General features: G+C 34.4%; 1 protein-coding gene across 1 annotated transcript in view; it reads right to left on the bottom strand.

Annotated features, from left to right (window-relative positions):
• LRP1B (LDL receptor related protein 1B) overlaps positions 1–26,356 on the bottom strand; it is a 374,764-nt gene that overhangs the window by 130,554 nt on the left and 217,854 nt on the right. Inside the window, exons 27-31 of the mRNA XM_077956546.1 lie at positions 19,419–19,525; positions 14,257–14,386; positions 12,436–12,542; positions 11,968–12,100; positions 5,898–6,020 (exon numbers count right to left, since the gene is read on the bottom strand). Of these exons, the coding sequence (XP_077812672.1) occupies positions 5,898–6,020; positions 11,968–12,100; positions 12,436–12,542; positions 14,257–14,386; positions 19,419–19,525 (600 nt within the window). The remainder of the gene's footprint in view (positions 1–5,897; positions 6,021–11,967; positions 12,101–12,435; positions 12,543–14,256; positions 14,387–19,418; positions 19,526–26,356) is intronic.

Here is a 26,356-nt window from a genome sequence, read left to right on the forward strand (position 1 = left end):
CAATTGCCTACTAGTGGCTACCAGAAAAATATGTGATGATTCTAGTTATTTATATTAACTACAGAAAAATGTGCACAGCTGAGGATCTTCAAGGAAATAAGAAAGAGCCAAACTTTATGGTCTCATTTCCAGATGCCTTATGTTAGCTGACTTTACTTAGTGTACCAAATTAATTTATGCCTATAATTATGCAATATGGCAGGACACTTAGCTATCTCAAAGAGCAATTTCACACAGCCTAGAGCCGGAGCAAGCATATGTTACAGGCCCAAAATTGAAAATAGGTCATTCAGTGAAAACAAACAAACAAAAATCCCAACAGTATTACAGCTTTATTTCTTACTCTTTGTCTCTGTAAACAAAGGTTTAGATATGTATTTGAGGCACATAGATGATCTTAGCTATTTGTTTTTAATGTGCATGTTTTTGTGTGTATTTAAAAAGACCACAATGAAAGCCAGGGAATTTTACATTTGTCTCCTCTATTACTATCTAATCTGAAGACTTCCACTCTTAAAGCAGGAAGTATCTGTCATTAGTCTTCATCCTTAGATGTGAAATTATCCAGGACTCTGTCGTTGTTCCCCTGATGTTCTCACACTTGAATTCTTTGCTTATATATGTTTATTCACTCTCATTGATTTACTTTCCACTACATCCTGAAGACTTTCAATTCTCTATCTAGTTCAAACATCTCACAATTGGTTGTACGGCATCCCTTCAACAGTTTCAAATTTAACAAGCTCATCACTCAGCTCTTTATCATCTCGTCTTAACCCCTTGTTCTCAAACACACTTTATTTCCATTGTTCAGTTGGTGGCATATCATAGCCAAAAGTCTGGAATTATTCGAATGTATTCCTCCCATTGACCATCAATTCTCAGTAGTCACCAAGTTCTGTTGCTATTGTCCCCAGGTTTGGCATCTTCTAGCCATCTCTACCAGTTACAATAGCTTAGCGTTTATTATCTTTTACAGAGAGAGATGCTGAATGTCTCTGGCTTCATATTCCATTCTCAGAGCCTCAAAAAGCCATGAGAAAAAAAATCAGTCTAACATATTCATGTAACCATTTGTTCTACAGTTATCAATTTCCTTGAGAATACAATTTAAGATACTTTGAATGGCCTAATAGACTTGTCACTATCTTGTTCGTGCCAATCCTGCAGACTCATCCTTTGTCCATCTCAATATTTGAGCAATACAACTTTATTACAGCTTCTTAAATAAGCTGCACTCCATCCCTGACTTACTTGCTTTAAGTGAAATTTGTTCCATTTTCTAAATATACTCCCTCCTCTTTAGATCTTTTAGGAATGTCTCTTAATTTTCTCAAACCTCATGTCATCTCATGTTTGAAAACATCCTAGTTTCCTACTACAGCTTCCATAGCTTTATCCTATCTTTACTTTCTATTATCTGGAATAAACTATTACTTCTATTATCTAAAACAAAATAATGTATTTTGAAGGCTAGACATTTGATTACATCTTCACGCCACTGCTATTTTCTAATCAACTTCAAAAACATAATCTCCATCCCAGTTTACTGAAGACTAGCACATTCCATCATAGTCTTTTAAGATCTCCATTTAAATTCATTCTAGCATCTTAGATGACTTCAACATTCACATAAGAAAACCAGCCAATGAGGTTTCTTAGCTCCTTAAATTTCTTATACCCTATGTCCTTTTACTCTAATCCTAACTAAGCCAACACTCTCCTAGGAGGTTGTTCACATTGGTGGATTTCAACAAATTTCTATTTGTGATTCACAGTGGCAGTTTCTGTTGCTTGCCATTAAGAATACTAACTTGTATAAACAGTTGCAGCATAAATTTGCTGTTTCCTATAATTTACTTTATTTGTGAAACCACTGGTATGAATGCTCCATTTTGAGCACAATCTCTTTTTTAAAAGATTTTTAATCCAATCAGTATCATTGCAAAGACTCTTCCACTTTATCTTAACTCTAGCTCATTGATGTAGCTACCTTTTCCCTATTCACCAATGACTGTTGTCTGTACTTTTCTCCCCATTAATATTTATAGTAACCTATAATACATTGGACACTGTTCTAAGTACTAGGTAAGTTTAGAAACCCACTTTCTTCCCAATAACCTGGATTCTCTGGCCCTTTTCTCTTTTTCATCTTAGTTATCCAAAATAACCCTAAACTTAGATGAACGAAACCATCTGCTCTCCCAATATCTGCATCTGGGAAGCCAGAAATGTTGCAGAGGATCATACTATAAGGTCAACTGATACCACCAAGTATGAATATTTATCAATGCTACTTGGAAAGCATATATAGAGAGAGTACAAAAATAAGTAGAAATACAAAGATGGGAAATTTCTTAACATATTATTAAATAATTTCAGATCTACCTGTATCTACATGTAGTCTATCAACTCATTTCTATATTTTAAGAGCAGAGACAGAAGAATAGTTGACTCCCACGTAAAAATAATCATTTTTCTGGAACTCATTTTCCCCTGCCTCTGCAGAAACCATCACATCTTTGCTGAAACATGTTATTACTTTGGTGTCTCTGGTGCCTCACTCTTCTTTTTCGCAATGCCTTCTGTGGTCACTTACCTGAGTCTCTTCTGCCAGTTCATTTTCACTTAGGGGCTTACTGTCACTCAATATTCTTTGATAATTCCCTTCCTGTCCTATCTTTATTTCCACACAGCATAATCCTAAATATTCCATTGTATTTATTACATTTTATGCTGGTTGTCGAATTTCTATCTGTAGACTACCTCTTTCCTTTCAGTGTGAGAATCAAGCATCTGATGCCTACTTGAAACCTCTACTTGAATGTCTCCTCAAATGCATCCCAGTCCAGTCTTCTAATCTTTACTTGTAAAATTGTTCCCTTTCCTGTGACCCCCTTCCATTCAAACGACAAAGCAAAAACAACATACACATTATACTCCACAACTTGCTGTCTCTCATTCACCATATCTGATCCATCATTTAATCCAGTTTCTTCTGCCTCTTATATAACATTCAAATCTGTCTATATTGTGCTAGCACAAGCTGTTACCATCTCAACCCAAGCTACTAGCATAGCTTGCCTAAAGTACTGCCATGTTGTTAACCACTTACAATCCTTTCTATTCAATATTTGTAAAATTTAAATATGACCATGCACCTCCTCTGCTTAAAACTCCTTAGTATTTCCAACTACTTTCCAGCTAATCAAGGCTGCAGATATCTCTGCTGTCTCTAGTTTTATCCTAAGCAAATCCGGATGATCTCCAATTTAACAATAGTTCAATATAAGCTTTTCTGACTTGATGACGGTGTGAAAGCAACACATGTTCTCCTCAACTTACTATGGGATTATGTCCTGATGTATCCTTTATATGTTGAAAATATTTTAAAGTCAAACACACACTGTCAATTTACATTATTTCCTGTTTACAATGTGTTTATCTGGCTACAATCTGGTAAATCCAGGAATGCCTGTAACTCCTGGGAACACAAATCCTTCAGTTCCTTGAGTAAGCCATGGTTTGCCCTGCCCAGAGCCTTCACATATCTTATTTCCTTTGTCTGCAATTTTGTGTCACACTTCCACTCCCAACCTCAATTCTTTTCACCTATTCAGCAGCTAAATATTTCCCAGGCCTGAACTAAAATGTTATTTCTCATACCCTATGATTGATAAAATCTTTCTGTTCCATACTTTTACAAATTACCATACTTTTTATTTATAGTATGTATCATAATTTGTAAGTATATATTTTTGTTCTCATTAATATCCATCTTCCACTAGATTCTAAGCTCTGTGAGGTCAGGGTTCGCGTTCACTTCTTTCATCATTATATCACCAAATTAATCATAGTCTCTTGCTGAACAAATGTCTATTGAATGAATGAATGATACCTTTTCTCATGCCATTCACATTGCTTAAGATGTCTTTTAGTCTAGCTCCTTCAACGCTGTAGCTTTCTGTATTATTCTTTAGGTAGAGTTCATTGAATCTCTCTCTGCCTTTTCCATACTTTTAATTAATTCTATCACTGCTGGAAATACAGGGTATCACAATTATTTTTATTTGTACAGGCAGAATAAGATCTCCTTGTCAAAAAGAACCATTTTTTGTCCTAATTAGCACAATTTCTGGCACATAATAGCTTGACTCAATGTTGATATTGCTCACTGAGAGAAACGCAAAAATGTTCAGACAGTCAATCTGGATTTTACAAGGTTTCCCATCTGTGCTGTGTGGAATGCTCCTGAGAATCAATTCACGGCCCTGGAAGTGGCTCTAGGAGAGTTTGATTCTGCAGCCATACATCGATTATCGAAAATTTTCTATTCCACTCACTGGTTTTGTGGTCAAATAGGATAGAGAATAGAAAAAAAAAGTCATATAATTGAAAAAAAAAAAAAGGTTCTGGATTGATGTTGGTAGATAAGCTCTCATATTGTTTAATATATTATGATTCAGAAACAATATAATCCCTGGTGATTACCCAGAGTTTATTTCGAAGATTATGTAAAGAAAACTGAAGCTGAAACTTCGTTGCATTACTCATCGTAATGAGTTTTATCTATAGAAAGAAAACTCTCCAAAGCCTGTTTTTTTTTTTTTCCAACTTTTAAATACTTAACAAAACAAAGCTGCTTGCATTTTTGTATTTTCCCCGACTGTAACATCAGTAGTGAAATGCCACCATCTATATCTAAATATTGCCTTAACTTGATGCAACAAATAGAACAAAAAGTGTAAGTACATACACTCATGCTGTATTTTCTTTCTTTAATTTACCTGGTGTGCCACTGAGTTATATCTGACATGGCAGCATTTTCCTTTAAAATATAGGTGAAATTACATTTCTTGCAGAGATTAAAGGTATGAGAACAGAGACCAAAAAAGTTCATTAAAATAGAAGAGATCCTTTATGCTGCTGATCTAAAATTAGACTTTTATATTTGTTGGTCTCATAAGCATATACAGGACAAATGTCAGTCAAGAGTAACTTGAATTTGGAGAAACAATAACTTTTGTTAAGATTCTTTAGGTTTAAATGTTAAATAACTCCTAATTTCAGTTCTGTGCTTAAGACTTGTAATGAAACAGAGAGATAGATATGTGGATAGATAGATATACAGATAGATGATTAATAGATAGATGATAGATAGATAGATATTTCATTAGTGGGTGGCTTGTGAAACTATGAGATTTTATTATTCATGTATTTTTACTTTGCTTATCTGTACCCCTCCAAAATTAACATAAAGCTCCAATTTCATGTGAAGCCAAAATTATTATATGAATCTTATTCAATTAAAATGTCAATTACAGGCCGGGCGCGGTGGCTCAAGCCTGTAATCCCAGCACTTTGGGAGGCCGAGATGGGCGGATCACGAGGTCAGGAGATCGAGACCATCCTGGCTAACACGGTGAAACCCCGTCTCTACTAAGAAATATAAAAAATAGCCGGGCGAGGTGGCAGCGCCTGTAGTCCCAGCTACTCGGGAGGCTGAGGCCGGAGAATGGCATGAACCCGGGAGGCGGAGCTTGCAGTGAGCTGAGATCTGGCCACTGCACTCCAGCCTGGGCTACAGAGCGAGACTCCGTCTCAAAAAAAAAAAAAAAAAAAAAAAAAAAAAAAAAAAAAATGTCAATTACTCTATCTCTCTTCTGAATAGTGTTGACTTGTGCAAGTTCACATTAGGATGAGTCTCTATAAAGTCATAAATTCTGAACAGGATTATCCCTTTATTACCTGAACGAAAGCTGTATCTGTGGTTGCACTTTATCTACCTAACCCCAGGATGGTATAATTTGTAGTTCATCTCACCACTTCATTGATTCATGCTGGGGCATGAGATCAGAAGATACAAGTATAATCTAGAGCCACATGAAATGCCATACCACACATATCAGGGGCTTCATCAGAGTTGTCTCCACAGTCGTCCTCTCCATCACACACCCAGGAATGTAGTTTGCAGAGAGAATTATTGCAAAGGAACTCATCAGCTCTACATATATTTCCTCCTTTATTTTAAAACAAAAAGAAACAAAGAGATTCAGGGTAATCAATGCCAGTCAGCAGGACACATATTCCTCTGAATCTTAGCAAACAGTATCTAGTTGATTGCTTCCATTTATTTATTTCGAGCATAATACCAGAAACAAGTAATGTTCAATTTTTTTAATAAAATGTATTCACTGTTTACATTTCAAAACATTCTAATATTACTTTCATATATGTCTTTTTTTAGAAAATACTGATAAGATGTTAAAAGAAAGTTTTTAAGAATCTAAAGTTTTCTCTGTTTCACATAATTTTTATGTTGCTGAATACACAGAAATTTGTATTTTTTAGTTTTAATTGTAATTATTAAAATTTGTGTTTTTCTTGAAGAAAAGACATTTTTAGAATTATTAGACAATTTGGCTGTATCTGAAATACTGATAAACTAGATCACTAAAAACTTAGATTAACCAGTAAAATTTTTTTTGAAATCACAAAGAAACAATTTTCTAACAGCAATAAGAATTTAGCCATATCATACAATATTTCAGGGATTTTTTTTTAAATAAAGATTGTGCAGTAAAGCATTATTTTTTGGATTTTTAAAATGTTTGCATTTTCCTCCTTTAACAAATAAATAAAAACATCTGGAATACAAAAATATTCTAATACACAATTCTTAAGTACATCTACCACATGCAAAGGACCTAAGTAACGAACAAATTTGGGTTATATGTCTAGAGGTGTAGCAATACACAGTGGAGTTTTAGGACTTGAGAGTTAGGAACTGTGGGTTCTAGTCTTGCTTTGGATAACTCTATTAATATCTCTGGGGCTCAATGTTTTTATATGTTATAAAAGAGGTACAGTTAATGTATAGGGTCATAGGTGCAAGAAGTACCTGGGGAAACAATACAAACATCAGAGTACAGAATTAAGATAAATTAGATTGCTTCCAAAGGGTTACACTACCTAGTTAATCCTCATATATAGGTAAGAGCTATGAGTCATGGGTTGTCCATATTTGACTTACTGAAGGTATTAACATATTTAAACACACATACATTCACCAAAATATGGGGCAGAGCAGTGACAGTGATCACCCTTAAAAACCTAGAAAATACCCAGAAAGAGCCATTGTTCCTCTTGCAGATGTACTTTGGAAGGAATAATGGGCCCGAACTTATGAAGATCAAATAATTCTTCTTGTTCTGAGTTCTGACTTGTTACACAAATCTCTGATAACTCACATTCAGTAGCAAAAGGCTTAATTTAAGAAGTGATAGAATCAGTTGGACTGTAGAATGAAAACTCTAGCTCTGGTGTCGAGAATTTAGAAATTCTAAATTTGAAGAGAGAGACAGTAAAGACAACACTGAAGGAAAAAGACATATTTCAAGAGAGGTCATGGCAATCCAGAGAAGAAATGATGGTAACTAGATCTAGAGGAGCCACAGCTGAGAACTCTTCAGAAGGAACACTCCTCAGGACCTGGTGGCTAAATTGATGAGAGTGGCAAAGGAGAGTGAGCACACAAACATGGAACTCATTTTTTAGTGTGTTTGGGCCATTTGGTAGATGGTATTGTTCATTAAATAAAGGAACACAGCAGGAGGAGCAGGCTTAAGACATAATTCATTTAAGGTACTGGTAGACAGCCATGTGGTGATGTCGAGCAAGCTGGTGGATAAATATGTCTGAAATATAGGATAGGTTTTTGAGCTGTAAACGTGCATCTGGCAGTGATCAGAATATAGTTATGATTTGAAATTTAAAAGAGAACACAGAGAAAAACAGATTGGGTAAGTAAAGAGGAGTCTACAAAAGAGACTGAGAAAAAGTAATCAAAATGGTTAGAGAAATATCTGGAAAGAGTGATGCCAGACAATACATGGGGAAAGTGTTCTAATGAGAGGGATAGCCCATGTAACTAATTCTAGAGCAGGTTTAGTGAAATGATGGTGAGTTTAATGAAATGATTGTCATTGGCTATTGAATGAGAAGACCGAGGTGAATGTAAACATCTCTTTCCAGAAGTTTGGCCATAAAGGGAAGAAAGAGACCAGAAAGTGAGCCGCATTGCTTGTGTGAGGAAGAACAAATCCCTGAACACATTTAAATGCTTCTGATAAGAATTCAGTAGACAAGACACATTTGAGGGTACAGGAGTGCAAAAGGGTAATTAATGTAACGAGTTTCTGGAGGATCAGGAGAGTGTGAGAGATTTGAGATCTAGAGCAAAATGAATGGAATGGGCTTAGACTGGAAGTGAAACAAGTCTTCTGTTTGGGGAGGAAGGAAGGAGGAAAGCCTGAGGCCAGCTACAGGTAGATTTGTTAGTTTGGTGGAGCCAGATGTTGAAAAATGCTCATGATTTTTATTATTTCTGTAAAGAAGAAGGTGAAGTTACTAAGAGAGATGGCTTGGTAACAGATTTGAGATAGTTGCCTTTTTAAAAACCTGATATGATTAATGGCAGAAACATGATTAGGAAAACAAGGGCAGACTGCTTAGTATCTTAAGTAAAAGATAAAGTTTAGACCAAGAATTTATATTGATATTGATCTGAATAACAGTACAATTGTCTGCAAAAGTGCTTAGCAGAACTGGCACAGCTTACATTGCCATCTCTGAGAACCATCAAACTAAGAAACAGACAAAGGCAAGGGCTGGGTGAATCCACCAAGGTGAATATCACCATGTGAGACTGACAGTTCAACATCTGTCATTGGGATAGCCCTTTCTCCCAAACTTCTGCAATGCTGAGCTCCATACTGCTATAATTTTACAATTAATCTCAATTATGAAAACCTGTGCAATAAAATTCAGTACTATTTAACAACTGTCTCACTCTGAAAACAATAAAAAAGCATGTGCAGTGCACAGTCCTTAGTACTAAAGAAATTAAAGATATGAATATCAGTACGAAGTGAGTATATCGCCTTAACTCAAAATCAAATCCATAGAATATGAAGCAAAATTTACTTTTAGCATAAAGATTCTAATGACTAAATCTCATAACATGCTCCATTTTACAATGGATTACATTCAAACAGAATTTGTGAACTTTTGACATTCTCTGATTATTTTAGAAAATTCTATTTGTACCATATACATCAGTCTTGTTAAAAAATGAGTTCCCTAAGGTATTGCATTAGATAACGTTATAATTTTCTCCACATGAGTGTTGGATATGCCACTGATTTATTTAAAAGAAGAGAAGTATAAATGAAATTATATTATAACAGAAAGGCAAGGGTTTTGTGGTAACCTACTAAAGACTTGATGTTGTACTCCAAAAAATTTGCATTAAAAAAATGCATCATGGGGCTACCACGACATCCTGAGACTCACTTAAAATTCCTTATTTTGAAATGGCATAAAGCACATATAAACAACAAAAAAGGTATAATTTAAAGAGATTGGCTGAATTAAAATTCCAGTTTCCCAGTTATGTTCTTAATCAGCTCAACAGGAAATATTAGGAAAATAGAAAAGTATATCTTAATTAACAATAATACAACTAAATTATAACAGAGGCCTTGACAAGTTCATATAAATCTGGTCAAGTGCATCATCACAGAAAATAAACATCTAGAGTTCTCATCTTAATTGGGTTGAGAGAAGCTTTAATACATGATAATACTTTATAATTTATTTGACTAACTTATACATTGTTAAGCTGATAATTACTCAAAAAATAACCGCCCAATCTTTTCCATCAGTATTATATAAAGTGTAAAGTTTGAAACTCAGGCCAGAACAAGCACCGCACTTCCTTGAGGCCATATATTTTACCTTCAAAAGTATGAATGCAGCTTTTAATTCCAGAGTATTTTGAATTTTTGTCTTTTAAAGTAAACTAGTAAAACTGATTCACTGGGAAAATGTGTTATGTTTATCCTTCAGCTCTCATATATTCCTGTTCCCAACACTCAGCTCCTATTAGCTCATGTGTATCCTGATTGGAAATGAATGGAAATGAGATTTAACAGAAAAGAGGTTTATTCTGGCATCCCATTTCCTCAATGCCTTAAAATGCCTTTACCTAATACCTACGCCACTTCCTGGGAGTAAATTAAATACTAGAAATCTGAATGTGGTAATGCCTTATGGTACATTCATATGGGATCAAATAATTTAAATACTAAAATATGTCATTGGAGCTTAATTACCCAGCAGCAAAGAAAACCAAGTTAGAGGTATGAATGGAGGGGAAGGGGGCTTTGAAACATTTGTAAATGATTGAATTAAAGGCTCTCAACTCTTTTTCAGTCATTAAGATTAAATATTTAGTAGAATAATTTTAGATCTGAAAGGTAGTTGAGATTTTCTAGTTTGGCTAGGATACAATACATAAAGAGGCGCAGTAGAAAGTAAGCCTGGGAGGGTAAAATGGGCTCATTTTCTTGTAACCCTGATTACTAGATTGAATTGATTGTATGTAATCAGGTACCTTGAGCAAAAACTGACACAATCGGAGGGACACTTATATAAGATGAACCTTGTAACAGCAAATAGGATGTATGGGAGACCAGTTACATGGCATTATGCCAGTCCAAGCAAGAAGCAATGGGAGAATGAACTAGGCAGGTGGTAGTGACTGAAGCTGAGCAACAGAGGTGATTCGCTAGAATATGGAAAACAAGGAGTAGCTTAATCATCATCCCCAAACCTTTGAATACAAAAGTCACATGAGTTATTGCTGCCAGACTGTCCACAACGTTTGCTGTCTCTAGAGTGACCAATTACAAACAGCAAGTGTGAGAACTTAGCCTAAGGTAGAAAGAGCTATTATGGACATTTAACATTTCACCGCTCTCTATTATAAACACCAAATTCAAAATGAAATTGAAGGCCTACTTTGGGTGCACTTCCTATGAGTTAGCCCTGCTCTGCAAGGAGCTGTAAAAAAAAAAAAAAAAAGCAAACAAAAAAAAATATATTTTTTCTTCATAATACAACACTTTATCAGGTTTGCGATGGAGATATCCATAAACATCTCAAATAATATTAAAGAAAGTAAAATACTGTTTTTCTTAGGTGACTACATATTCACAAAAGTAAACATGTGAGACAGATTTAAAGTATGTAAACCTAGAGTGCACATTCAAGTGCCTTGAATCACGTGGCAATATGTAGTACCATCTCTATTAATGATCTTCTAAACACCAAGAAGTGTAAACTCTATTGAGAGACTTTGTAAGCAGGTCACAAGAAATTTTGTATTTAAAACATGTATTTAACAAAATGAAAATAGCAAATATGGATTCATTTGTGATCATTTTAATCTTCAGCACACAATTGCTTTGGGAAATAACTCTAAGTAGTAACCATTGCTACGTTTAATGTGGTGGCTTGAAACTAAAATGTGGTTATCTGTCAGAAAATGATCTTCGCGTAGCTGGGAAATAATCTATGACAAAACGGAAAGTTGTCTTTTAGACTGACAAAAAAATGTAGGTTATTTTCTCAATGATATTGCAATAAGGAAATTTAGGGATTTGGGGCACGGCCTATACCTAGATATCATACAGCATATGAATGTGTGCAATTGAGTATGCCATCTGTTGTTCCTATGTTTTCAGAGTAAGGCAAGCAATGTGAAAGGAAAGAATGTACAGAAAATTCAGGATATACTTTTGTAGTCATGGTTTTATTGACTACTTTCTCTGTATTCTCCACATATCCCTATACTTGACCTGGCATCTAGTCTGAAATGGTAGACACTCAGTAAACTCTTGCCCAGTGCTAGTGTTTGTCATGCCCAGATTGAGATTATGCTCTGTCTGACGATGATCTGGATTTTGCATATTTAGACCAGGCTGCTATATAATGAAACTTGGAAGAGGAAAGAGAATCATTTAAAGATTCTATCCTCTGCCTCTAGCACACACTGTATATTCTGCACAGCACCTTAACTCTCATTCTCTCATTTACAGGCACTCACATACACAAATACCTTACCTCTGTCGCAGTTCTCTTCATCACTGCCATCCACACAGTCATGAATTCCATCACACAGCCATCTAATTGGAATACAGTGGGCTTTATTTTTGCACCGAAACTGATCTTCCTTACATTCAGTCACACAGTCCATCTGTTCAAATACAAATGGACACTGCAGTTTTCATTAATGATAATGACACAATCATTGTCAAAATAAACATGCAGCTTGTAATACTAGAGATTTATTATACCATGCACTTTCTTTCACTTTGTCTTAGTGAATATAACTTCTACAAATGAGAATGAACTTTAGTATATGGACAGCATGAAGATTCAAGAATTTGCTGAAATGATTGCATTCAATGTACATATCCAACATGTTAAACTGTGCTAAGAATCAAGATTCTTTCCTTTACTTTCATTACATTTGTTTGCCCAAACCTAATTCATGTAATTCAAATATTTTAATTAAACAATATATTTTACCTCATCTGAACCATCAGCACAATCATATTCTCCATTACATTTCAAAGATGCTGAAATACATCCACCACTGGCACATATATATTCACTTGATGAGCAAGTAGGAGAAGCTGAATACAATTATAAATTTGAGATTGAGATACAGTAAAAATAACAGGTTTTAGAAATAAAAACATAAACATAAGTATATGAATTTATAGATGATAATAAAAATAGTTTATACTATATAAATATATTTAAAGACTGGTATTACAGATTCATTTAAATTATTTAAATAATTTTATAATTATTTATAATATCATTGCATTATATTAAATATACTTCATGATGTAATAGCCTGTGCAGTAAGAATTTTACTCAATAGTCCATAGAAGGAAAAAGAAAACCTTGATATCCTTCATCCCTTTGATTTTGAAGTGTTATACGAGTTTTTATTTTTACAATTTTAAATTAAATTATTTTAAATTATTGAAGTCTCAAATTACTTTCAAAACTGTAATAATATTTAGTAACCTTTGAGTATGTTAATCTTACATTCACTGCATAAAGCACAAAGTAGAAATCTTGGCATGGTCTCATAGACCCAATGATATCTATTTCATTGCATTGACATAAATAAAGTATTTGAATAGGTTCTAAGAATTGCATTGTTTGGGGATTTTAAATATGAATACATGTGTAATTAACAGAGTTAACAGAATGTGCAGTGTTCCTTTATGATGCAGAAATTAAGAAAAACAAGCAGCTAAATGTTATTTACAAGTATAATATTGGCAAGTTTGTAATATTTGTAAGTGTATTAGTCACAAGATGTAAATACTACCCAGCCTAATTAATTGACAGAAATTATGACAGCTGCCTCTGTCTATGGGCTTGAGTTGGCTAGGCTTGCATTCAAATGTCTGGGCTTCTGGCCTTATGTTAGACCACTATGTAGTCTATTGTACTTACTTAATGACTTCGTGGTCTGAATTCCTTAGCTCAAGGATACTAAAAAGCTTTTACCTTGAGTTTTAACTCCTTTTAATTGGCAGTGTTTGTCTAGGGATCTGTGTACATAAGGAGTCTAATAACATGTCTGTATTTAGTAAGAAAGAAATAAGTGATCAATTAACAATATGGCCCATGGACATGGTACTGGATCATAGTAATGTATGAGTCTTATAGCTGTGACTCTGACCTAGTCTCTCAAGGTAATGTTTTTATGCTCATACATACATTATAGTATAGTTTTCCACCAGTAATATTTTTCTGTAAGATAATGTAATTAAAATATATAATTAAAAATGAAGTGTTTTAATGAGTATATTTATATAGAGCCACCTAGCACATAAATTGAATAGTGTCTTTTTTTCTGGCTTTGCTTTCTAACTTTACTCAAATTTTGGCCCAAGATGTAAATACAAACAATACAATTATGCTTCTTCTTAGCTAGCATCACATTGAAATGGGTACATTTTAGTTCATAATCATCATTTCCATAACTAAAACCTTGTCTTTTACTGTACTTATAATTTCAACAGATTTTACTTTGCTATCTTGGGGAAACAATTCCAAATGGTATAATATGATATAGATACCAGAAAATCAAATTTGGGGAAATTGTGATTGGATTCCATTCATAAGTAATGATCTTATCTTCCCAAACACTTTCAAAACATATGAAGAACACACTAATTAATTTATCCACAGATTTGCAGACCATTTCTTAAACATGGTAAACATATGACATATTTGCCACTGTTTTCTGCATACTGCTGCTTAAATTTAAATTCTATCAAGGTAAAATGTTAACTAAATGAAATATCACTTCAATCTTTTTACCTGGCTCACAGCTTTTCTCATCTTCCCCATATTTACAGTCTTCATGGCCATCACATTTCCATTTTGCTGGTATACACTGACCATTGGAACATTGGAACTGATCTTTGGAACAACTTATTTCACAATTTCTCTATGAAAAACAACAGAGACATAATCAAAATTAAAGTTTTAGAAACACGTCTACACACTTAAAAGATAAGGAAACTTATGTACAGAAAACCTGGATGTGATCTTGGAACAACTTGTTTCACAATTTCTCTGTCAAAAACAACACAGATGTAATTAAAATTGCATTTTTAGAAAAATGTTTACAAACTAAAAGACTAGACAACTTATGCGTAGTAACCCAGAAGTGTAGGAACCATGTCTACTGTATAAAAGTGGCTCAGATGCTAATATTTTAAGCCCATGACTAAATAACAGAATAATAACAATTTTCCACTTTGATTTGTCCCTGTGTGTCATAATAAAACAAAAAATGGAAAAAAAAGAACACAAATTTCATGGCTTCATCATGCTAATTAAGTTACTCTGAGAGTACAATTATTCAGTAGACAGTTATGGGGTAATGGAATTTTAATAATTGTAGGTGATAATGAAGATTGTGAGATAATAAAAGGGTTAAAGAATTACTTCTAGCTGGCACAATAGCCCCAGCCACTCAAGAGGCTGAGGCAGGGATTGCTTGAGTCCAGGAATTTGAGGCTGTTGTGTGCTATGATAGGCACACATGAATACCACTGCACTCCAGTCTAGGCAATGTAGCCACATCTTGTTTAAAAACAATTATTTTTTTCAAAAATTAATTCTAAGAAACTACATCCAGTTTATTGGCTAGAGGGAGAAGAAGGCTAGGGATATGGAATGCAAAACACACAAAAATCCTAAGACAAATCTGTTTTGCATTGGCAAAGCTTCCCCTGGTGTTCCTTCTTTCGCCTCTCTCCATCTCTTTTCCTTTGTACCAGTCCTTTTACAGTTTAGTTGTTTGTAATTCTCCTTCTCTTCTTTTCCGGTATTGTTCCCTAAAGCACTATGAAATGAACTGTCAACCTTTACATTTCTGCTAGTCCATATACAGATTTTATGTGGAAGTCAAACAAGATGGCAAATTTACCTTTGAGGATCTGCCTATGAGATGAATGAAATGGAGTCACTAGAAATCACCTTTCCTGGGTCTGAACACTCTGGTTGAAATGGACTACTCTAATGAAGTGTCTCACTGGGATGATGTTTTCTGTTGTTAGAGAATTTCTATTTTTGCCAAAATGTACTTGTCTGCTTCTTCCACAGAAAGTGTAACAATCTCATGGTTTATGGAACTCCTAGCAAGTAAAGCACGTTGAACTACTACTTGCTGCTTCTTCCCAGTTTCATCCCCATGTAAGGAGAGTTCACTTTCTAAATTTCTGAAATTTTCTCTTTGTGACGACAGTTTAAGTAGAAATGGAACTACTTAAGAAAAAGCTTTTTATATGTAAGGATAATCGGAAATGTGGGATATCTGGAGTAAGCTACATAATAGCAAATGACGTGAAAGACATTAGAGAATGTCATAAGAAAGAGATGTCATGTGTTTTATTCACCACTGTATTCTCCATACTGTTAGTGCCTGGGACGTAGTAAACATTCAATACAAACTGCTGAGTGAATTAATAAATTAATAAACTAGCAAATGTAGAAAACAAATATAAATTAACATCTCATATAACTTTATCCCAGCTCTACTGGGATAAAGATCATGCCTGTCTGTGAACCAAGTATCTAATACTGTCACATGATTATAATAACTATCCAGTAAACATTTTTAGAAGTAATGAATTATTATCTCTGCAAGTGGGCTCATTTAAGTAAAACAGCTCAATGACCAATGGCACGGGTGTGTCACTTAGCTATATAAAATACTGTTTGGTAACGTAAGGACTCAAAAGAGATCTATACCTTGAATTAAAGTTTCTTTAATGTATAACTATTTCTCATTCTTCAGTTTTTTAAAACACCATTTACTACTTGAAGAAAACAGGTCAGTTATACTATAGAATAGTTCACATTCTGAATTTGACTAATTGCATCCTAAAAATGTTGTTACCTTTGCAACCTCCAAAGTGACTAATGAGCTTTTGCTTTTTAAAATATTGTTGTGAACTCATTGATTTTTATACATTGTGTGTGTGTATGTGTGTGTATGTGTGGGTTTTAATCCCTTCCAGTCATTTTTCTTTCTAATGCTCAAATTGTCCCTTTTGTCAGTGGAAGTTCCTTTAAGTTTGTTCTTGTGCACTTTGTACACTCTCTTAATAATCTCAGATGTTAGCAGCTCATCTTGTCCATTTATTTTCTCAGACCTAAAATTAGGCATATCTCAAAGGAGTCTTCTTTCCTTTAATTGGAAAATGGTATTTAGAGACCACTTGGTGAATTTCAGGATAGTCATTACCATTGGTTTATAATCGGTTCTAGGACTTTTCACTGGCAGAAGTAGAAATCACATATTTTTAGAAAGAGAAAGATTAATCAAGATCTTATAAAGATACTTTCGGATTTAATAAGAGAGGATTTTTACTTAACTTTTTGTTTCTACATTTATATCTCCTTTCTTTTACTTTTAAATTTTGAGTTCTAATGACATTGACATAAATAAGCATTTGAACTTCCCTACATGTTTCAAATTAGCAGAACCACTATTATTATTAACGGTAAGTCTATGAATGCAGTTTAAGATTTCTTTGCTTTTTTGTTCTTACAACCTATTATGCTAAATGTAGAGGAAAAATATTATAATTTAAAATCACTTTAAATAATCATTCTTTGTGTGTACCACAGAGATAAATACTTGCTATACAATTAGATTGAACCAACTTTTTAAACTTCTTATTTTTTTGTTATTAACAAGCTAATATTATCAGTTTCATTCATACAGAAACTTATCTTCACAATTCTCTCAATTTTTATTCTTAATGTGAGAGTATTCTGTGTGTAATTCTGCTTTCTAGCCATTTGTTCAGTCTTTTTTTTGTCTAGATGGTAAAAAAAAAAGATAGAAATCAACTACCAATAGTGTTAGCTACTTCATTACATATAGACTGCACTAAACATCTATAAATATAGAGAAAAATGACTTTACTACAATAAATTTCATTTCTTCTGAGCCTTATCATGCAAATGTCTGGATATATGGATATATATTTAACCATCAAATCACTGTGTTCACCAACTTATGGGATGAGAGACATGGTAATAAGGTTATCTACTTTTACATGAATAAGATTTTAAAGAAGTAGTATTCGATTCTGTATAAACACTTTGCACATCTTGTGAATATGATTCAAGATAAATATATAAGCCTTAAGCAATATATCCCCACCTCTTGATGTTTTACATATTACCCAGATTGGTTCTACATATTAAATAAAACCAAAGCCAAGATATTTTCATGGATGAGTTTAATTAAAGTGTGTTTTTCTGCCTTAGAAAAGTTTAATGTAATTTTCAAATGTATGAATGTTAGGTAAATATGTGGCTGGTAAATGTAAAAAAATGTAACTCTCCTTTGTGTTAAAAAAAAAAATGGTTTGACTTTTATTTTGTGAAGAGCTCTATGACTAGAAGCGCTGTATTTTTCAACTTTTTCTCTTGAGTGACCTTCTCATCCTTGAGACTTAGGTTTTGCTAGCCCTCAGGTGAGAAATTACACGTGTTTGTTTTCAAAATATAGGCTGTTGAATGTGGTTATTGTGACTTTTCAAAAAGGTGAGAGAAGGGAGAATTGTCCAGTTCTATAGGGAATGCCTCAGGGTGGGAAGAGACCTAGTTTGCATAAATTCTGTAAAGAGCAGAAACCTGTAGTGTCTCCCCCAGAGGCAGGAAATCAGTGGATATCTAGGGAATTGGGAACTGAAACACAGAAACCTCCAGAGCTGCAGCAAAAATCCTCTGGCCAAGTCTATGGTCAGTGGGAGGGCATTAATAAGAGGTGAGTACATATGCTTCTCAACCAGAGCAGCAGAGCTTTAGGGAATCATTGCAATACAGGATACATGATGTATGCTGTGGAACAATATATATTTTTTTATTTTTTTGAGGTGGAGTCTCGCTCTGTCACCATGCTGGAGTGCAGTGGCACGATCTCAGCTCGCTGCAATCTCTGCCTCCCAGGTTCAAGCGATTCCCCTCCCTCAGTCTCCCAATTAGCTGGGACTATAGGCGTGCACCATCATGCCCAGCTAATTTTTTTGTATTTTAGTAGAGACGGGGTTTCACCATGTTGGCCAGGATGGTCTCGACCTCCTGATCTCATGATCCGCCCGCCTCAGCCTCCCAAAGTGCTGGGATTACAGGTGTGAGCCACCACGCCCGGCCAGAACTCTTTTTCCTTCACTTCTTACTGGAATTGATTGCGCAAACCTTGTGTTTCTGATATTATCTATGTGAAATCACTGATACTGGGATATCAGAGCTGGGTTCCTTTTAGATTTGACTGAGAAAAATATATGTAATCATGGGTTGTTTATTATTTTTAAAGCATCATGGAGTAATTAATATCTGAAACATAAGGACATAAATTCATAAATAACAAATCATATGAAGTATCATAAATGTTAGCACAGACTAAGTTCATAGAATTTTCCACAGAAATTGTAAACTTTTTCACTTAAAGCTGTGTGTACATAGGCCTTATTATAAATGGATTGTGATTCATCACGGAAGCAAAGCTCAACCTGTGGTTTCATGAAAATTGATGACCCACATCGATGTCTGTAAGACTATAACTATTGAAGAAAGAGACTGGGGAGAAGAAACTGTTTAAAATGCATAAAAATATTAGTCCTGACTATAAATACTGCAGTAAATTTATGAACTAATTCACAGATGGCAGGGGCATCAGCTATAGGGAATAGGGTTTTCAAACATCCTATTCCCAACCCAGCTATTCACCAGTTGAGGTAAAACAGACTATAAAATTAACTGTCAATAGCAGCACAAGAGCTATTCCCTGTGCTGGGGATGTGCAGCCCAGCACACGGATATAATACTTATCTCAGTGTGTCAGGAGTAAAGTGTATTTCTGAGCTGTCCTTGCCGCACTTACTGGACTGAGTAATAATAATTACAAATGTGATTCTAAATAACTGCTTTCTTTTTGATTTTACAAAAATGCCTACCTCATCAGAGCCATCTGCACAGTCAAAATCTCCATCACACCAGAACCTTGAAGAAACACAGTCCCCATTGGCACAGAGGAAATCTTTCAATGTACATGTCTGTGGCTCTGGGGACAGAAAAACAGCACAGGGTTATTCTATTATATGCAAGGGCATTGTAAAATTTATATGACATATGACATGAAGTAGCATTAAAGAAATAAAAAAGAGGTTAGTCAAACAGAACCAACATATTGTTTAGGAAAAGTCTCATGAAGTATCTATGGTACATAATATAATAATTTTTCAAATTTATTTTAAAATCATGAGTACAAAATGGCATGACCAAAACAAGTTGGATCAAAGATAAATGTTCTACTGTTTAATAAAAATAAATTAGCAAAGTAAAATTAAAAGCCTGAAAATGTACCTATTGTCATACTATAACAATGATCCTTTTTAGTTGTTGGAGTTCTATGTCATTCTACATATTTACTTTAAGTAAGTATGACATTTTGTGACTCTCTGTACCTATGGGACTGCTTATTATTAACTGGGCAGTTAGTCTAGCCTTTGTATTTGACTTTTTATTATGTATTCTAAAAACATTCTAATTATTCAATTTTGTTCCCAGAAAATCTGGAGTTCCTGGAACAAGAAGAGTATATAGGGATAATATTACACAAAGCTAGTTTGTAAGATTCTTCTTTAAAAACTGCACTTGTTTATGCCATTGTTTATTGTGCCCTATATCACTTGCCTGTCAATTTAGATAATTTAGCAGTTATTGATTTAATTATGCTGTCCCATATTCCACATAAGGCATAAGCCAAATACTAATGACTTACTACTTGGCTTAATTCCTATTGGAATATGTTTCATCTGGAAAATGAAGTAGGATTTTAGAAATTCATTCGTACAAGTAACCAATATGACTGCTGGATATCATCTCTTTTTTCATTTATGTTCTCTAAACAGGACTGATATCTTACATGATGAAAGACTTCTTGTTTTCTCTATTCATTCCTTGTATTTGCAGCTCTATCACACATAATAATATTCTTACTGGGTCAAGAAGCAATAACTAACAGACATTAAGTTTAAGGAATATCCATATGATGCCTGATTTTCTGCACAAAGATTGTGAGTGAATCAGTCTGTATTTGGATTTTGCTCTACACGATCCCTTGGTTTCTACATAGAGAGTAACATCTTGATGGTTTGGTATCATGGGGGCTCCTACATTTCTATATAAAGAAACCCTTTCAGAGGCAGGCACAGTGGCTCATGCCTGTAACCCCAGCTCTTGGGAGGCCGAGGCAGGCAGATCAGTTAAGGTCAGGAATTCAAGACCAGCCTGGCCAATATGGCAAAACCCGACTCTACTAAAGATACAAAAATTAGCCTGACTTGGTGGTAGGCACCTGTAATCCCAGCTACTTGGGAGGCTGAGGTGGGATAATTGCTTGAATCTGGGAGACACAGGCTGCAGTAAGCTAAGATCGTGCCACTGCACTCCAGCCTGGACAATAAAGCAAGATTCTGCCTAAAAAAAAAAAAAAAAAGAAAAAGAAAAAAGAAAGAAAAGAAACCCTTTCAGAACGTTGGACTGGAAAAACTATAGAAAAAGCAGTGTGTGACAGCAAGCATTTCATTTTACTCTGCTACTTAGTTTAGTTTAAAACAAGACCTTCAAGGTATAAGACAAGGTGCCATTTGATAGAATGGGAAAATGCCCTTAAATGGATAATCTTCTCATGTCCCTACACTCCTTTGTTTAGTAGATGTGACAAAAGAAATTTCCCTTTTTGCTTTTAAAAGGTATTCACATGGATTATGCTTTCATCTTAAAAATAACTATTAATACTAATATTATTTATTATAACAATAATAATAATTATCCTCTACCAATTGCTTATTTCTTGTTAAGTACTAGGTAAAGTTAATGAAACGTACTTGAATTAACTCACCAATGAATTTTTATAACAACTCTCTAAGGAATGTGCTATACTTGCACCCCGTTTTAGATGCGTAAATTGAGGCACAGAGATAATAAGTAACGTACTTCAAATCACTGAGCGTGCAGAAGAGCTATTAATTGTACTTGAATCAAGACAACCTGATACCAGGGCCTGTACTTTTTCCTAGTAGGCTATATCATTGCTTCCCATACAACTGAGGAAAAAATAAGTGTCCACATATTACAGAGATTAACATTAAAGGCCTGGGAAGTCAAGTGACTTATCTAAGGCACATGGCTAGCAATATCTATTTTATTAATAAAAACAAGAGAAAACTCATATGCTCTTATCATCATTCCATACTGAAGCCATTTTGCCCTCCTGGTTGCAGACACATGCAGTTTTATTCTCAGAGGAAATAAATTATAGTGAAATATGTTCAATTTATTTAACAACGGAAAATAACAGCCAAAATTGTTTTAATGAAAAGAATAAAGAAAGTGTAAATTTAAAATATATCGTACTTACATGTTTAAAAACAGGAGAAGAAACATCTAATTTCATAGAATTGGGAGTTGTAGAATGGGACTAATTCTTCCTCTAATGTTCTAATTTGCCTTTATCCTATTTAAAAGTAAGTGTGCTCATCATATGCTAAACAGCAAAGGCTTCACAGGCCTTGACACACTTTGCTATACAAAGAGTTGAAAGTTGTTGATGTAGGTTAAAAAAGTTATCAAGCCAGTAGTTGAAAGCATTTACCCAAGAGTTCCACAGAATGCTCATTTTCTAGAGACTTTGTCCTAACATTATTAATTATTCTGCTTCAAAATGGCAGTAGAGAGGCTGAGAGATTTGCTGGGAAAAGCTTTTCCAGGGAAAGTGGAAATTCCACATGTTTCTATCATGTTTTTTAAAATGCCAGCGAATCTACTTCTGAATAATAATCATGAATTTTTTATACATATACAAATACCATCAAGGAATAAGGTACTGAGTCTATTTCTAACCATCATTCATATACCTCAGAATCTTTTGCCACTAGATAGCTCAAAAAGAAAATCTCTTGAGGGAAATGTAATTTAGTTATCACGGAAAGTCCTAAGGAATTTTTCCTTATTGCTTATCTTACCTTTGATCTTTTTTGGATAAAGTAAAAGACCAATTTTCAGACTTTATCATGATACTATTTTTCTTGTGAAAGAGAAGAACAACAATAAAATGACTGTAGTAAAAGCTAACCCATCTGAAAAATAAAATTGGATGTGGCATTTTCCCCTGTATTTCTAAAATGCTATTTTCATGCTAATTTTTCTCTGATATTACCTATATTCCTGGACCAAGAGTAGATGAGGAACTCCACATGTGAACAATTAGCCAGGTTTTCCATAAACCTCATCTAGACAAGCCAGATTGGCAACCAAGAAGCTTTTGCAGGGTATGCTTTCCATGTTTCAGAAGGCTAATTGGGATTCTTCAATAAGAATAAAATATAAAGGGCCAAGTGCGGTGGCTCAAGCCTGTAATCCCAACATTTTGGGAGGTTGAGGTGGGCAGATAACCTGAGGTCAGGAGTTTGAGACCAGTCTGGCCAACATGGTGAAACCCCTTCTCCACTAAAAATACAAAAATTAGCTGGGCACCACCACGCACACCTGTATTTCCAGCTACTTGGGAGCTGAGGCAGGAGAATCACTTGAACCCAGGAGATGGAGGTTGCAGTGAGTCAAGATTGCACCAGCACCACTATACTCCACCCTGGGCAACAAAGTGAGACTCCCTCTCAAAAAAAAAGAAAATAGAACAAAATACAGGGGCATCATATAGACTGATTATTTACTTCAATACTGATTACTGATGGAGGCAAAAACATACAGCCACAGAATTGAAAAGAGCTTTGGAATTCATTTTACACAAAACTGAAGAAAATCATGTTCTGGAAATAAAAGTGGCTTTCAACACCATAGAGTAAATGGCAGAGCAGAAAGACTTGGACTTCAGTTTCTCTACTATCTTAAAAACTCTTGGTGATAAATTCAAAAGTTATATGAATGTCAATGTTAGCATTTGACAAGAATTTTTAGAATACAATTAGTATAACTTACACTCTATACAAATAATCTTCTGATAGAAATTCAGTGTGAAAGCACTAGAAATTCAAATAAGGTAGAAGCAGCTTGTCTATGTAAACCTAAATTTTAAATTACTTGTTATTTTAAAATCGATTGGATTTTTAGTTACTTCTTAATAATGTAAGGATATAAAGTTATTTATTTTGTAAATCAGTAATGTATATGGCATATATGACGTATTTTATTTTTTGTTGCTAAAGATAGTATAGATGTTGAGATTTCTCAATTATTTCCAAACTTCTGATCCAGATTACAAAATAACTCCAATGACAATGAGATTTTCTTGTTTTGAAGAGCAGAAAAAATTGTTCAAGCAGTGTCCCTGCTGAACACTTAACGAGGGAAATGATAAGCAGAGGATGATAAAATGACAATGAACTAATTATCCTATGTAAATATAAAAATATAGAAAGCATATTAAGTTTAAAATGTAGTTGGCAGTTAATTGCCCCACTACTATTTGAACTCTTCCCATCTCTATCAGTGGACTATCTCCAACACAATTTAAAAAGTAAATGCATGAAATCAGATTCATAAACAAAGAAGACCAAAAGTGACTCTAAATTATGTTGCTGTTATTTTTCAGCTACAGTTTTGTGTTACATAATAACGTTTCCAACAACATACAGTGGTGGTGTCATAAATTATAATTTTTTAATGTTTAGATAGGCAAATACATATCATTGTGTTACAATTCCCTATAGTATTCAGTACAGTAACATGCTGTATAGGTTTGTAGCCTACAAGCAATTAGCTGAACCATATAGTTTAGGTGTGTAGTAGTCTGTACCATCTATGTTTGTGTAAGTACACTTGATGCTGTTCACACAATGACAAAATTGTCTAGCGACAAATTTCTCAAAATGCATCCCCACTGTTAAGCGACACATGATGATCTAGGTTGATTTATATGTCTGTGATATGTTTCACTACTTAATAATAGCTAACAATAACTGCCAAACATGAATCAAAGTGCATAACATTGATCAATACTATTTAGAAAACAGGACAACATATACCACAGACCTAATATTTTAGGACAGCGATGTGCATGTGTGTGTGTGTGTGTGTCTGTGTTTACAATTATTTTAATAGACAACAACTGTAAATATCTTGATAGATTTTAGTACAGCAATAGTATTTTCTTCTAAGGCTTGTTTCAATGTGACTAATATTTTGGTGCTCCCCAAATATATAACTGAATTATTTTCTCATTCTTTATTGACTAAATTTCTGCCTATGTAGAACTATTGTCAATGTCGAAAGCTTCCCATTTCTTCTGGCCTATTCAAAATAGCCTCTTGAAATCCTATTCAATTATCTAGACCCCTGGATCCAACCTCTTACATACTCTTACATGTTCAAAACATGTGAATATACTTTCATATTTGCCCTAACATACTCTGACACTCCTCTTACATGTGTAAAATGTGAACATACTCTTATACTTGTCCCATATATGCCTACTACTCTTCCATATTACAACTGTAAAATGCTTCATTCTTGTTCACTGTCATCTCTCCTCTGCAACTTCATCAATATGACTTGCCTTAGTCAACAAGCTCAGAGTGAACAGACACTAAAAGAGAACCACACATAATTGGGTATTTTATACTGAAATGCTTGATACTGCAACCACTTCCCTCACTTTTTCTTAAGGACACTGTGGCTACAGTGATTTATCACTGAGTTTCCACAGTGACAAGCGAGAGTAAGAGTCAATGTTCTTTCTCCTTGCTTTTTTGTGCCAAAGGCTGACTTTTAGATGTCAGTACAATGATATTCAGCCACTTAGAAAAACCCAGCAGACTCAGAAGCAGGTGAGCCCTTCCTTCTTCTCCTGTTTTTCTTATTATAAAAGTAGGCTAACTTCTCACATAGATTCAACCACCCCCTGAATAAAAGTTCTCCAAGACATGTCTTCAGAGTTGGCCTCTCATCCACCCTCTTCTGCTTTCAACATCCTTCCATTATAAGGCATTTGCTCTCAGTTACCTTATTGATGATTAACACCAAATATATCAAGAAAAAATCTAAGTAGACATTTGTACACTTAAGTTCTGGTTCATAAATAAGCAGAAAGTATATGCATAATTGTGGGGGGATTTTTTGTATTTATGCTTCTATCCCTACCAGCTCCACCCCATCAGAATTTTACTTTAATCAGTAAGTGGATCAGAGAACTTCCATACATAGTTTTTAAAAACTGGTGTTTAGAGAAATCTAAAACTCTATTGACTCTCTGCAGTGCTCTTTATCTTTCTAAAGACTATGACCTGTTAGAAGATATGTATGTAAAGAGGGAGTTATAAAAGTTTCTATATGCAGGATATTCTATAATCACAATAATCCAGAGATTTCATGCTTAATATACTTCATTCCCAAAGACAGGTCAGATTAAGTTGTGAAAGTTATCCAAAACATTAGTTGGTACTTTGCAAGCCAAATATCTGAGTGGTTTATTCAGGCTTTCACTCTACTAATTATATGCTTTCATATAACGTATTCCTATGTAGATTTAGTCTTCTGCCTCTGGGGAAATGAATGCTCTTAGTCCAATGAGATGTCTGCAAGAATAGACACTATCATTATTAATCTGCATTAAGTCTTCTTGGAAGTACCAGACATAAATATTTAATAAATGGAATTTGATTATTATGTTATTTTAAACATGCTTGTATAGCTTTCTTTGTTTAAATGACAGTGTATAAAAGTGCCAATAAGAAATATACTCAGACCGAATGTGGCCAGCTCACGCCTTTAATCCGCACACATTGGGAGGCCGGGGTTTATCGCCTGGGCCCAAGAGTTAGCGATCAGCCTGGACAACATGGCAAGATCCCATCTTTACAAATTATAAAGAAAA

The sequence above is a fragment of the Macaca mulatta genome, chromosome 12 (genome assembly GCF_049350105.2).
Source record: "Macaca mulatta isolate MMU2019108-1 chromosome 12, T2T-MMU8v2.0, whole genome shotgun sequence".
Taxonomy (NCBI): Eukaryota; Metazoa; Chordata; class Mammalia; order Primates; family Cercopithecidae; genus Macaca; species Macaca mulatta.